General features: G+C 54.7%; 1 protein-coding gene and 1 non-coding gene across 2 annotated transcripts in view; one reads left to right on the top strand and one right to left on the bottom strand.

Moving 5' to 3' along the window:
• Positions 1 to 189: 189 nt before the first annotated feature.
• LGR6 (leucine rich repeat containing G protein-coupled receptor 6) overlaps positions 190 to 11,840 on the top strand; it is a 129,018-nt gene continuing 117,367 nt past the window's right edge. Inside the window, exons 1-2 of the mRNA XM_054462093.2 lie at positions 190 to 208; positions 1,910 to 2,781. Of these exons, the coding sequence (XP_054318068.1) occupies positions 2,570 to 2,781 (212 nt within the window). The 5' untranslated portion in view covers positions 190 to 208; positions 1,910 to 2,569. The remainder of the gene's footprint in view (positions 209 to 1,909; positions 2,782 to 11,840) is intronic.
• Positions 6,198 to 6,301, bottom strand: LOC129024176 (small nucleolar RNA U13). The gene has a single exon (XR_008497038.1). It is a non-coding gene; the product is annotated as a small nucleolar RNA U13 (small nucleolar RNA).

Genomic DNA, 11,840 nt, shown 5'->3' with positions numbered 1-11,840 from the left:
TAAGCCCTGGATTCAGAATCACAGCTCCAAATTGTTCGTCCTCTGTCCCATCACCCTGTATGCACCACGCTGTATGCAGTAGGGTTTATCCTGTTTCCCACTTCCCTTCTCCTGCCATCCCCAGCCTTCTCTACCTGCCAGAGCCTCCAGGGGCCACCCTCAGCCCCCACCAGGATGGAGGTGCCAGAGCTACCCTGTTACTCGGAAGGTAGGCGCTGGAGGCACCCCTCAGGTGGAGTTGCCGAGTTTTCCCTGCTCCTTCGCTCTCTCTCCTTCCTCCCCTCCACATAGGAGGAGGTGGGGGAGAAAGCAGGGAGGGCATATGGAGAAAGGAAAAACCAGGAGGAGCAGCAGAGACCAGAAAAGAGGGTGGGGAGGCAGCTGTCTGTCCCACACACTCTAGGACTGCACTGCATACCATGTGCATGATTGCTGGTGGCCACATGAGCTCCTGCCTGCCTCCCTGGTCAGGCTGGGAGTTTCCAGGTGCACTGCCTGATGCTGGACTTTAACTGCCCCTGGTGGAAGGCCCTGGGAGGACACAGAGAAAGCCTGAAATGGAGTTGGGTCTCCCCAAGGGGAAGGGGGGAGAGCTCTTTGGCCAACCTGAGTTCCTACTAAGGTGCAACGGGTGGGAAGTCAGTGGAGGGTCCTTCTCAGGCCTGATTGAAGAAGGGTACAGAGGTCGTGCTGGCTGCTCAGCCGGGAGCTTTCCCAGAACGAGACTAAAGCACTGGTGCCCTCTCAGGAGGACTAAATGTCAGTGTCCTCCATATGCCATGTTTATCAGGGGCTGAGGGTGGGCCCCCTAATGACCCTCGCAAAAGCAGGCTGGAGGCTCTGCTCTGAGCTGCCCAAGTCTGTCTCAAGCAGCTGCTGCTGAGGTTGCAACAGGGCTCAACCATGGCTTTTCCACTCTGGGAAAATCTCACATTGGAGCAGCAGGAGCTGCAAATTAGAAGGAGCCGAGGCTATGGTTGAGTGAAGGAAGTGCAGCTGGCCTGCGGTAGCTTTCTGCCATAGGGCAGAGGTGGCTCTATCTGTGGGTCTTTCTGGTCATGTAGGCCCATCCTCTGGCCTTCCTAGGAGGCTCATCTTCTACTTTCAGCGCTATGGCACCAACTGGAGGCCTAGGGTCAGGGTCTGCTCATTTCTTGGTCCAGCGATGCAGCCTCTCTAGCCCTGGGAGGTTATCAGAGAGTGGAGAGGTGTTGATGAGAGGATCCTGGCATGTGGAAGGACAGGGTGGAAGAAATCCTGGATGCCTCTGAGGTCCCAGGTTTCTGGTATACCCTCTGGCTGGACCATGGGGAGATAGGGCAAAAAAGGAAGAAGGGGGGCCCACAGCCTGTTCTAGCTCTGTGCTGGGGCTTGGCTCAGCATGGGAGAGACCAGAGAGAGCAAGAGGCTGCATGAAAGAAGCACAGCCAGCTCACTATGGTCTAAGGAGAGAACAGGGATTGACCTCAGTTTTAACCACCATGCCCCTTGTTCACCACGGCTCTGGGGCCAGCCAGATCAGCCACTTGGTGGGATTCCAGCCTCAGGGTGGCTAAGCTGCAGGTGCAGCACCTGGCCTCCAGGTGGCACCAATCCGCTTGCTTTGAGGTGGGCTCTGACAACCAGCTGAGCTGCCCGCAGTCCCTCAACCTCCCGAGGTCCTGGGAGCAGGGATCAAGGTGGTCCCCTGGCCGTAAACCTGACAGAGGCTGCAGGAGTGCATTTCCACCCAGGGTGCACTCAGCGGGTGGAACTCCACACCCGTTTCTTTGGAGTCAAGGCGCGGCCTCTCAGTGAGGAGACTGCTCCTGGTTGCCCACTGTCGGGTCATCCCAGCTTGCTGTGGAACCCTCCGCAGCCTGGCCTCTTCCAGGGTAGCCCCTCACTCCCTTCTCTCCTGTCCTAGCAGACAGGCCAAGGAGGGCGGACGAGTTCCAGCTCTGGGGATGCCCCATCAGCTGTGTCACCTTGAACAAATCATTTCTCCTCTTGGGTCTCAGTTTCCTCCGGTGTGAAACCTGGTGGAGGCATGAGGGGCTATGGGAGCCCCAAGGCCTCTTTCAGAGACCTCCTCTGGGTCCCATGTGACCCCATGGCTGTTCCCAAAGGCAAGAGGGTGCCCAGCCCTGCGGCCAAGGCCCTAGGACACCCTTTCCAAACAAATGCAGGTCTCTGACGGCTGAGCTTTGCTCGCTTGGGTTTCTTTGCTTTCTTCCTTTTTTTTTTTTTTTTCTTTCCTGGATGAAATTCCTGCCAGCTCCGAAGGAAGGAGGGAAGGGGAGCGAGCCGCAGCGTAGAAAGTTTCCTTGACTCCTCCTCCGGCTGGGTCTCCCTCCCTTGCCAAGCCCAGCCTGTGAAACTGAATAACGAAGATCACTCAACAATGCCTGCCCCTCTCTGACTGCACCGTCCCGGCGCTCCCACCGCCGCCGCCGACACCCAGTAGAGCCCCCGGGGCGGTCCCCACCGACGGCGCAGCCCGCCGGGACCGGGAGGAAGCAGCTGCGGCCACCGCGCCCTTGCGTCCGCGCGCCCGGCCGCCAGGTGCCCCAGCAGCCCAGCCGCCGAGATGCCCAGCCTGCCGGGGCTCCGGGCGCTATGGCTTTGCGCCGCGCTGTGCGCCTCCCGGAGGGCCGGCGGCGCCCCCCAGCCCGGCCCGGGGCCCACCGCCTGCCCGGTCCCCTGCCACTGCCAGGAGGACGGCATCATGCTGTCTGCCGACTGCTCTGAGCTCGGGCTGTCCACCGTTCCGGGGGACCTGGACCCCCTGACGGCTTACCTGTGAGTACTGCCCGCCTGTCCCCGCCTGGTCCTGCGGGCTGCTGGCTAGCGCCCAGTCCCGGCCTCAGCAGGGCACCTGCTTGCTTGGTGCCCTGGGGCATGGGCATCCCGGAGAGGGTTTGCCCCCTTCCAAGTTGACCGTTGCGGGACTGGGGAGGGGAGAAGAGTCTGAGACTAAATATCAGGCGAGCAGGGAGACCGGGCTTCCCTGACTTGGCTTCCCCATTGGCCTCCGTGCTTATGGGCTGGCTATGGGATCCCAGGCTTGGCGAGGTGGGTTCTGGACCCTGAGCGGGAGGGTGCAGGGCTGGCTGCCCCATCTCCTGTTGCTGCATTCTCTTCTAGCAGAGCAGTGCCCGGGATGGTGGTTGAGGGTAAAGCTGACAGAACTGGAGGTGGAGGTGAGGGGAGCGTGCCCCAGTAGGGTGGAAATAATGTCTGTTCTTCTGCCATGGTGAGGACAACAGGGCTGTCACACTGAGGCTGGGTGGCCTTTGTGGGGGGGGTTCCCAGAAGCTGGGAGGGGGGCCGTATCCACTCTTGTCTCCTCAGAAAGGGACTCTGCCAGCACCATCTCCCTTCACTGGGGCCTCCTGGCTCCCCCAGGGGCCTCCCTAAAGTCATGTCCCAAGAGGCTGTGTTGGAGACACTAATTTGTGGGCAGGCGCCGAGGCTGAAAACCAGAGAACCATTTTTAGCGTCTGAGTTGGGGTGAGATGGCCGTGAAGGGGACCCTACTAGGGGCAGCTGTCCTGTCTGTCTGGCTCACGGGAGCTTCCCCTCAGAGCTGGAGGGCTGGGGGCTCTGGCTGCTCACCACCTGGGCAGGAGGAGGGTGATAGAGCACATTCCAGGCCACCTACCCGCACCCCCAGTCCCGCTCTGGGGAAAGGAAACCTCCTCCAGCCCAGCTCTGCAGGCTCCATCAACTTCCTCAGAGGAGTTGGGAGCAGGTGGGAAAGCCTGGGGCCTTCTGCTGAGGGCTAGGATCCCAGAGCTCTTTCTGGCCTGAGAGAGGCCCCTCATGGCTTTGGGGTTCCAGCACATGGGAGCTTAGAGGAAGAGGAGGCTGGGCGAATCTTTATAGGGGTCTAGCAAGAATTTGTGGAACTAAAAGGATGCTCAGTGTTGGCAGTGTCCTGGTGGGAGGTAGAGGGTCCCAGAGGGCAAATCTTCATGGGGCGCCTCTCCAAATGTCCCTGTCCCCAGGTTGGGATGTCCCCCTCCACTCCAAAAGGCACAGGCTGTGGGCCAGGTAAGGGAGTGAGAAGAGAAAAATAATGTCCATCTTCTAGAAGGACAAATGGAATCCTTCACAGTGCAGCAGGTGACGGCAGAGGCAATCATGGGAATAAAGGTACCAACTGCACAGAGCCTGGGCGCTCAGCATCTGGCAAAGCAGGGCAGGCTCCGACCCCACCCTACACCCAGGCCATCCCCGCTTTCAGCAGTTTTCTATCCTGGGAATATGTGACATTGGTTCATTTGAAGACAGGGTCCTGTGGCTAAAGAGTTCAGATGCAACTTCTGTGGAGCCTTTCTCTGGGTGAGCCGAAGGAAGGTCCCTTGCCTGGGTTGAAGGGGCAGGGGAGATAAGGCCTTCTAGAGCTTCCTTTCCCAGCATTAAGTCTTCCTAGACTGGTTAATGATCCTTTTCCTAGAAGGACTTGGGGAAGGAGGTACACTGTCACCTCTGGAATTCAAGCAACCTACCATCCATGCTGGCAGAAGATTTCCCCACTAGCTTGTCACAATTCCCTCAGAGCTGTGAAGTCTGCATTTGGGTTCAGTGGAGGTGGGGTTTTCTGAGCTGGTCTGTGTCTTCCTGGGGATTGAGAAAAGCCCCTCTCTCTCAAGACTCAGGGGATGCTTCTGAGAGTGGCGGAGAGAAGAGAGGGAGTGGGAGCTAGAAAGAGTATGATGGGTCCTGAGGCAATATGGGGAATTTAGCAGTGGGGTCTGGAATATTGGAAGGAGGTGGCAGAGGACCGTGTCCCCTGCCCTGGACTGGGGAGGGGTCCCATCTGGATGGTGCATGAAGGATTCCTACAGTTGTCCTGAGGGTGTCTCAAAGGAGGAATTTTCTTTCTTTGCCCTCTCTGGAGAACAGCTCTACCACAAAGGCACCTGAAGGTGGGGTTTGAGGGCTGGCATGGAGAAGAGCCAGGGTGGGGAAGTCTTGGGGCTCCTTTCTCTTTTCAGCGATGTTAGGAGATGCCCAGCTTGGCCCTGCCCCATGTATCCCAGCCCTTGCTGAGGACAGCACAGATTCGCATCTGATGATATAACCAGCAGTGCCTCTCTCTGGGCCACTCAAACCTTGGTTCCTTCCTAGCTCTGCCACCTACTGAGAGTCACTCACTGAACACCTCTGAGCCTCAGGTTCTTCATGTGTACATGGAGAGGAGGAAGCAGGTTGCTGAGAGGATTAAATGGATAATATGTTCAGTGAAAGTCCCCACAGTGCCTGACACCCGAGGGTGACTCTGAAATGATGGCTAGTATTATCTTGCCTCCCATGGGTGCTTCGTGGAGGTGGAGGTAAACTACCAGGCCTCTCCACACCAGAGGGAAATTGAGCCTAGTGGGTGAGTGTAGAATTCAAGGGAATGGTTTGTGGCTGGAGGAAGAGAGCTGTGTGCTGGGGAGGTGACTCTCAGGGCAACTTTTGATCAATACTTGGCTGGTTCTGGGGACTTGGAGCCCAACCAGTTGGTGAAAATTGGGGGTTGGGGATCGGGAGGGAGGGTGGGGACTTAGGTCCTCCTGACACAGAATTGAGAATGAAAAATGTTAAAACACTTGGATATGCAGGAAGTAGCAGGCCAGAGAGGACTCGAAGATCCTTAGAAGGAGCCATAGACGGAATCATAGGAGGCGCCCAGGAGCTATGGGCTCCAGAAGGTACCCGCAAGTCCTCTTGCACATTCCTTGACCTGGTCTCAATAAAAACGACATCACATCTCTTCCCCCACTCCACGGCTGTGAGATTTTCTCCTTCTAGCCAATACCTTTCATGAGGTAGGTGCTTCCACCTCTCCATCTTGGTTCTAGGGAAGACCAGAAAGGTGTCTTTATAGCCAACTGGTATTCTTTGCCTTGACACTCATGTCCAAAAACTATTACCACTTTTGGGCTCAATGCCAGCCCTGTTTGATCAAGGTTGGGAAGACAGACTTCAGATACTCACAATCCTTCACTTGTCTCTCTTTTTTCAACAGTTTCCTCCTAAACTGTAGTCTCAGCGAGGCTCATTGACACTCACCGGGGTTTTGACATTCTCCCTGGCTAGGGCCTGTTCTGGAAATAGACCAAGGGGGAGATGGAGCCCCTGGCTCTGGGACATCCAATCTGATGGTGATGAGAAGGCACGATGCCTCTTGTTCTATTCTTTTTTCTTTCTTCTTAAAAAAAAAAAAAAAGACCAGTAATATGCTGACTTCATAACAAGGTTTGAGGGAGGCACTTCTCACACATGAGCACGAAAACCCAATCGTCACGCTTCTTAACTACAAAAGGATCACCTCTTGTTCTATTCCATTGCATATGCACATGATGCAGAGACAGGAATACACAGACAGCAAATAACTTGTTGGGCAGATAATTCCTGGAGTTGTTCCTGAGTAGAAAGATCTGGGTAGTTATTCTGGGCCCCCAAGGCTGAGCAGTGTCAGTAAACAGACTGTGCCAGAAAAGTTGTCTCACGCAGCTAGTTGTAAAAGACCTCAGGCTCATGCACTTGCAGTCACACCTAAGCACCCATTTTCATTGCCCACTACCACCAGGGCTGACGGAGGGGCCGTTACACCATGCAACCCCCACTTCATACTGCTGATTGCTTTCTTGGGAATTCACTCCCTTTAAGATTGCCTGTGATAACTGATAACCACTGGACTTGTTTGAAAGGTTAGATGGTGTGTGCGTGTGTGTCTGTGTGTGTCTCTCTGTGTGTGTAGATACAGGGTAATTTGCAGGGGATGTCTACAGCCAAAATGATGGAGGCAGGATGCTGGAGGCAGAGAGTAAGGGGTTGTGGCATTTGCCACAACAAAGCAGAGTTCAAGCTATCACTTACTAGCTGTGTAACCCCCAGCCAGTTGATTAGCCTTTCTGTGACTTAGTTTCCTCACCTGTAAACAGGGTTAAGATCTACCTCATAGGGTTGTTGTGTGGATTCACTTAGATGATGTTTGCAAAGGGTTTGGCATAATGTCTGGTCCATGGGAAGAGCTCGATAAATGTTAGCCAGTGTTGTTATTAGGGTGACCAGGGCCAAGAAATGTCAGTCATGGAAGTCTTCCTGGAGGAGGAAGTCCTGGTGCTAGCATGGGAGGGAGGGAAGCAGTCCTGTTCTATGAAACGCATAGGATAGGTGTGTGTGTAGTTGGGGGCTGTGAGAGGTGCAAGAAGCTGCCAAGAAGATGGAATGAGTTCTACTGGGAACCAGAGTAATTTTAGGTTTTGTTGTTGTTGTTGTTTTGTTTTTTTTTTTTAGAGTACAGTCTGAAAAACCAGGGAGGGGAGCACCTGATGGAAGATGCCAGCATGCTCCCTTACATGGTCTAGATGGGCCCCTGCAGGGGCTACAGATGAGGAAGCAGAGAAACAGGCAGCCTTAGCAGGGGAGAGCCAGCCTTGGAGAGGATGTGTTGTGAATTGGGGGTGGGGGTGCCAACGTGCCAGGTCTCATTTCTCACTTCCAAGGCCACCCTTCCCTGGCCCAGTCTTAGTCGCCCTTTCTAATAGATTCTAAGAGTTTGACTCCTCCTTCCAGAAACCTGGGGTTTGTGAGTTCTAATCCTCAGTCTCTCAGTTGCTATGAGACCCTGTACAAGTCCCAAAACTTCTCTGGACCTCAATGTCCAGAGAAGCCATGTTTTGGATGAAAAACTAGAAAGTGGGAGAGGCAGGGAGCAATCCACTTTGAATCTCCTGCTCCTGGTGTGGGACAGAGAAAGCTCCCGGAGAGAGCTGCTCAGCTGCAGGCAGTGAGGGAAGGGAAGGAGGGAAGGGGAGGACCCAGGCAGCACCCAGACCAGGGTGGGGAAGAGAAGGGCGAAGGAGGGGTACAGTGACTCCAGGAAGTGGAGTCCCCTGGGGCTCTCCTGTGCCAGCCTTGTTCCAAAGTGGAGCCTAGTAGGGTGGGCCCATCAGAAGGCAGACCCGGGGGGTCGCCGGAGGTGGGTGAATGTGTGGGGGAGCCAACACCCCAGTTCAAAGGAGAGGCAGGAAACAGCCCTAGGCAAAAGAAAAAGGAAACCTCTCGGCTCTGGCAGCAGCGGGCATGGGGCGTGGCCGGGTGGGGCGGCTGGCGGGGGAGAAGAAAGCCTAGCTCAGAGCAGAGTTGGCCCCCAGCCCGCCCCCACTCCCCCCCGCCTTCCCCCCATTCCATGGGCTCTCAACCCTGATGGCCCTACACATGCTGCAGCCTGCTTCCTGCACTGACCCATGCCCCCCTGGGGAGAGACACACAGGGCACAGAAGTTATCCTAATGGGGAGGCCCTGCTGGGCGCGGGCTTGAGTCTCAGAGCCACTGTTGATGAGCTGTGTCTTTGGGCAAATCACTTAACCTCCCCAAAGCTCCAGTTTCTCAGTCTTTAAAATGCAAACACTAATAGTATCTACCTCAAATGGTTGTGAGGAGAAGCAAATGAGACAAAGAAAGCAAACGGTCTTTTATGCTATAAGGGCTTACAAAATGTTTACTATTAATATTGTTTTTCTTATTGCCTTCAGCTACAAATAAACTACTGTGAAAAGGGCCCAGCAGAGCTACTGGTGACAGGATGGGGAGTTAGGATGGCAGAGTCTCATCTTCTGGAGCCCCATCAGATCACCCTTCCCTCCCACCTTCCTCCTTTACTAACAAAGCCCGTCCCACTGACTTTCAGGGAAACAGGCCTTTCAAGCAGCCAGTTCTGCTCTTGGGCTCCTGGGCCGGGATGATGGAGGAAGTGATCCTTCTCCCAGGGGATGCCCGGAGGAGCTCGGGCTAAGCCTGCCGCCTGGTGGGAGACTCTCCAAAGAGGAAGAATCTGGGCTTCTAGGTTAGTGCTGTCTGGAGAGTACAGCTTCTCCCCAGAAATTGGAGTTCCTTGAAATTAGAGTTTCTCTGCTATAGCCCAAGGAAAAGCAGGGGTGAATGGGTCATTTGGGATTGGGAGTGTTGTTGTGGGGGTGGGGAGGGTGGGGGGCAGACATGCCCTGAGGGGCCGTGAGGATCCTCCTCTGAGCTCATTCTTAATGGACTATGTGACCTTAGGCTAGTGAGTCACTATTGGGAGCAGGGCCAAGATCAAGGAGCCTGCTGGGGCTTCAGACACCTTGGGAAGGTGCAGGAGATGGGGTGGCGGAGAAAATACCAATCTCCCTTCCCCATGTTGGAAATGGCAACTTCTTTTAGCCAAACCAAAATGAACTCACTCACCTGGGGGCTTCTGAGAATTGTGAGGTCCCCTTTGTACTAACTAGTCCATTGGCAAAAATGGAGTGATCTCCAGTCCCTAATGACAATTCAGGTCTCTCCTCCCACCCTTCAGACATGGGAGAACAGGTCCCAGGAGGAGAAAAACACCCGAGAGGCCAAACTTGGGCAGTGAGCAGAGAGTTATTTTGGAAGCAGCAAAAGGACATGGTGGGGGGAGAGCTCAGGGGTTGGCACTGTGCCCCCCGGAGCCATGCCAGAGCAGGCCACGGGCAGGCTGGCGGGTTAGGGGGGAGCTGGGCCCGGCTACTTAAGGCACCTCCAGAACTGAAGTTTCCTTTGTGTCCCATCCCCAGCTCCCCCTTCTCTGCTACGATCTTTTTTCTCCTCCAGAAACCATCAGGGGATGCCTATGCTCTGTGTCTTCAATTCCACCCATCCCTGGGAGACCAGGGCCCTCTCTGATTAACTGTGAGATGTGAATTTGAGGCTGGGACCAGGGAAGCATCTTGTGCCCAGCTCTCTGCCTCTCCTGGCTGCTCCAGCACGGTGAGGATACCTTCCTGGTTGATACTTTCATTCCCTGGACTGTGATCTTCTTCCAGAAAGACACTAGCTCATCAGGAACGTTCATTCTTGGGACCCAGTCTTGATGGCCCCCCATAGGTTCAGAGAGACATACATAGGAATCCACCATCACTCTGATGTCTCTTCCTTTACCAATAATAGTAATAACCAGCATTTATTGAATGATTGGCATGTGGCAGGAAGTGCGCTCAAGCACTTTATCTGCATCATCTCACATAAACCCCATGAGAGAGGTGCTAGTGTTATCCCCACTTACCAATGAGGAAACCAAGGCTTTTCGGTGCTAAGGAGCTTGGCTGAGACAACCTGCCACTAGTTGCTGGTGGGGGGATTTCAGCCCAGGCAGCCTCCCTCCTACCCACTTTATCTACCGCCTCTCAGAGGCCCACAGCTGAGGGGTTTCCAAACTCCAAGGGAATGAGCAGGACTCTGGGTGTGTCAATAATCCCAGGCCAAGCACCCTCTCAAAGCCTAGTTACAGTTCCTGTCTTTCTGGGGGAAGGATCAGTGGTTTGCCCCATTTCCCTCCCATCCACCAGCAGTGGTTTCTGGGAGCCCATCTATGGGGGCTACCTGGAGGGGAAGGTATTGGGGCTCAGCACAGAAATTGGGGACTCTGGGGAGGATAAGACGGAATCCTTGAGTGTGGAGATTATCATCAGCGTTGATGTTGAGGACCTACTGTCTGCTGGGTCCTCTGGGAGGCAGTCAGGGTGATGACTGTCAGTGAGAGACCAGCCAGGTGCACGTGAAAAGTGAACTCACTGTATCAGATAATCCTGGGAGCATCCAGGGAGGACCAGAGGTGAGGTCCATGGGTGTTCAAGGGAGAAAGAGGACCAAGGTGGTCAGGGAAGGCCCAGGGGAGAGAGAAGAGGCTTGAGTCCTGAAGACCAGAAGGACTTAACTCAGGGCCAGGAGAAGGGGAAGCCATGAGCCCAGGATAGAATGAGGAACCACATTGGGGCTTTCATACTTCATCTCCATGACCTGTTCTGTCCCACTCCCTGGGGCAGCATGTTCTAGAGCAGGGCTTTCTGCCCTTTTTCCCTCAGGGCACATATTTTAAAAACACAGACACACACATACACAAACACACAAACCCAATCCAAGGTATTCAGTGTGCTGGGTTAAACCAACAAGGCCTCTCAGGCGAAAGGCACCCAGTCAACCCTGGACAGCATCCAGCCATCCCAAGGGATAGGAGACCCCATCTGGGCACACACCTGGAAGCGCTGCTATAGAAGAAAGAGTGCATGTTTGCAGCCAAGCAGACATGGGTTCAAGGCTAAGTTCCAGCTCTAACCAGCTATGGCTGTGTGTTTCTTCATCTCTCTCAGCTTCTGTTTTCTTACTTTCAAAATGGGCATACGGAAAGATGTTTATAATTAGACACAGTGCTTGGCACATAGCAAATGCCCAATCTATGGGAGCTATGGTTATTATCTATCTGGTCTCCCCTTGAGAGAGGCAATTGGGAGAAGCGGTGGAGGCAGGCCTGCAGTGGCCCTTCATTTCACCTATTTGACTCTGCCTGCCTAGGGCTTGCTGAGAGTGAGACCCAGAGGACACAATTCCTCTCACCCTCTGCCCCTGCCACCATCCTTTCCCCTTTGCCCTTGGAGGTGCTAGAGGAGGTGGGAGTGTCCCCGAGAGTGTCCAGACTGACAGAAAGGTGGCAGAAAGGTGCTGAGTGCCTTCCATTGCACCAGTGTCAGGGACTTGGATGTGGTCCCCAGGCCCAAAGCCAAGGCAGATGGACTCATGGAGGGGGAGGAGCAGAGGAGCAGTGCGGAGTCACTGTCTCCATGTAGCACCCCCAGCCCAGTGCATTGCTGGGGTTCTTGCAGGGCAGATGAAGTGCTTCTTTGTATAGGGGAATATGTGGGTGAACCAGGAAAATGGGGGCCTAGTACATGGAGGTTTATTCCAACTCCCTGTGTGATTGGCAAGTTAGAATTGCCCCCCTACCTGACTTATCACTGGCTCCTGAGAAACAGGCCAAAGGCAGCTCCCACTAAGAAGCTTTTAGCACCTCCTATAGGAA

Source organism: Pongo pygmaeus, chromosome 1, assembly GCF_028885625.2.
Source record: "Pongo pygmaeus isolate AG05252 chromosome 1, NHGRI_mPonPyg2-v2.0_pri, whole genome shotgun sequence".
In the NCBI taxonomy this organism is placed as follows: domain Eukaryota; kingdom Metazoa; phylum Chordata; class Mammalia; order Primates; family Hominidae; genus Pongo; species Pongo pygmaeus.
Note: the sequence above shows the minus strand (reverse complement) of the source record. Positions and strands in the feature narration are given on the sequence as shown.